The sequence below is a fragment of the Apis dorsata genome, unplaced genomic scaffold (assembly GCF_000469605.1).
Source record: "Apis dorsata unplaced genomic scaffold, Apis dorsata 1.3 scaffold_1048, whole genome shotgun sequence".
Lineage (NCBI taxonomy): Eukaryota > Metazoa > Arthropoda > Insecta > Hymenoptera > Apidae > Apis > Apis dorsata.
Genome location: NW_006264146.1, coordinates 18,872 through 20,883, shown reverse-complemented (window position 1 = coordinate 20,883; position 2,012 = coordinate 18,872). Strand labels below are relative to the sequence as shown.

Sequence of the window (2,012 nt, the reverse complement as noted above, 5' to 3'; positions counted from 1 at the left end):
TATGTATATGTATATTTTATAATAATATATTATATTATATATATATATATAATATATTATATTTATATAATATATTATAATAATGTTTTATAATAGTATGATAGTTTTTAAAATTTTTAATCAAATTTATAATTCTTTTAATTATATTTTAGAGATTCTAATGAATCAGTATCTTGGGCTCTTCCATTATTACAACAGTTTCGTTTTCTAGATGTTGTAACTAATTCTGATGATTTTATTAACAACATAGAACAACTTTTAGAATCATGTCCTTCATGGTTTCAAAGTGAACTTATTATGTTCTTACCTGATATTATAATTGATAAACAACATCAAGCTATTGCTGAAATTTTAAATAGGATTTTGGAAGAGAATTCTGAATTAATAAGTTTAATATTGAATTGTATGACTAATTTAAATCTTGGAAAAGAATATTTAAATGAATATAAGGAAAAAACACTAAATTTATTGAAAACAAATATTAAAGTAAATACAATATCAGCTATTATAAAGTATGTTTTTATTGCTTTATTGTTATATAATTAACATTAAGTTAAAGAATATATTCTAAAAATACAATTTCTATCTTTCTTTTATAATATTAATGATTTTTATAGATTTGTTTTAGAAGATTATACAAATTTAGAAATTTTTGAAAAAACATTAAAAATATTACGTGATACTGATATACAACCACTTATTGGAGAAAAAATTGAAGAATGTTACCAAAGTCAATTAGATATTATTAATACATTAAAAATGAATATGCTTCTTTCAAAAAATATAGTAAATACAACTGTAATAGTTATAAAGAATATTATTAAAGATCCAAAGCCATTAGATATTATTCTTCTTCTTCTTATATATTTAATGGCAGAAACAAAAAAAAAAACTGTTGAAACTATATTTAAACAACATATACGATCTGGATTTTATAGAACAAGTTTATTAAATTTGTTATATAATAATTATAAACAAGTTTGTATTATATAAAAAATATAAAGATATAGTTTTTGATTAAAATTCAAAGAATTTAAATATTTTTTTATAAAAAATATTTTTTTATAGATTGTACAAGAGTTACAACCAATTGCATTACAAATATCAAGCAATTTGTTAAAGACAGATGAACGTGTATATGTTGACTTTTCCATTGACTGGTTGCGTTTACAATTTAAATGTCATAAAGAAAATGTGTTTAAACAACGAGAGATATTAGAAAAAATTATATTTCTTATGGGAGATAATGATCAAACAATTAAAAATACTTTAACATTTCTTTGCAAAATGGTTGCAAAAGAAGAAGATAGAGAGTTTTTAACACCACATTGCAATCATCTTCGTATTTTACTTGAAAAAATGGATAATTTGAATTTAAAAGAAGTTGGTACATTAAATGATTTATTGCAACATTTATGTACAAACTCTAATTCTATAACTGATTCCTTACGTGATGATTTATTTATTCTGCTGCAAAAACAATTATCTAATTTCAAACCACTGTATGTATTAATAATACAGAAAGAAAACTCGGATTTTCTTTAAATTTTTTATCTAAAAATTAATGAATAATTTATTAAAATTTTATTTTGATAATAGATTTAAAATTGTTAATTTTATTTGTTTTTTTAAGATATATATATTAATTTTTATTATTATTATTTTTATTATTTTTATTTCCTGGTATTATTTACTATCAAATTTTTTGTTTTTTTGTTTTTTGATATGTTAAGATATTTTTGATATATATATTACACAAATAGTTTTTTAATATCAATTTTATTTTTGAATAATTATATTTCAGCACAAAATCTAAAGGTGTTTTAGGGGCAGTAATGGCAATAAAACATTTAATGCAAAAGACAGAATCTGATGGAGCTTATAATTTATTTAGTAAGAACAATGAAGTATTTATGTAATATATGTTTTTTGATCATTATAAAAATTATAAAAAACATTATTATTTATATAATAATTATATATATTAATATTAACAAATTAAATATTAAATA

General features: G+C 18.8%; 1 protein-coding gene across 1 annotated transcript in view; it reads left to right on the top strand.

Annotated features, from left to right (window-relative positions):
- LOC102675147 (Fanconi anemia group D2 protein) overlaps positions 1-2,012 on the top strand; it is a 6,800-nt gene that overhangs the window by 1,299 nt on the left and 3,489 nt on the right. The window contains 5 exon segments of the mRNA XM_006624352.2: positions 43-137; positions 140-512; positions 618-978; positions 1,069-1,502; positions 1,805-1,893. Of these exon segments, the coding sequence (XP_006624415.2) occupies positions 43-137; positions 140-512; positions 618-978; positions 1,069-1,502; positions 1,805-1,893 (1,352 nt within the window).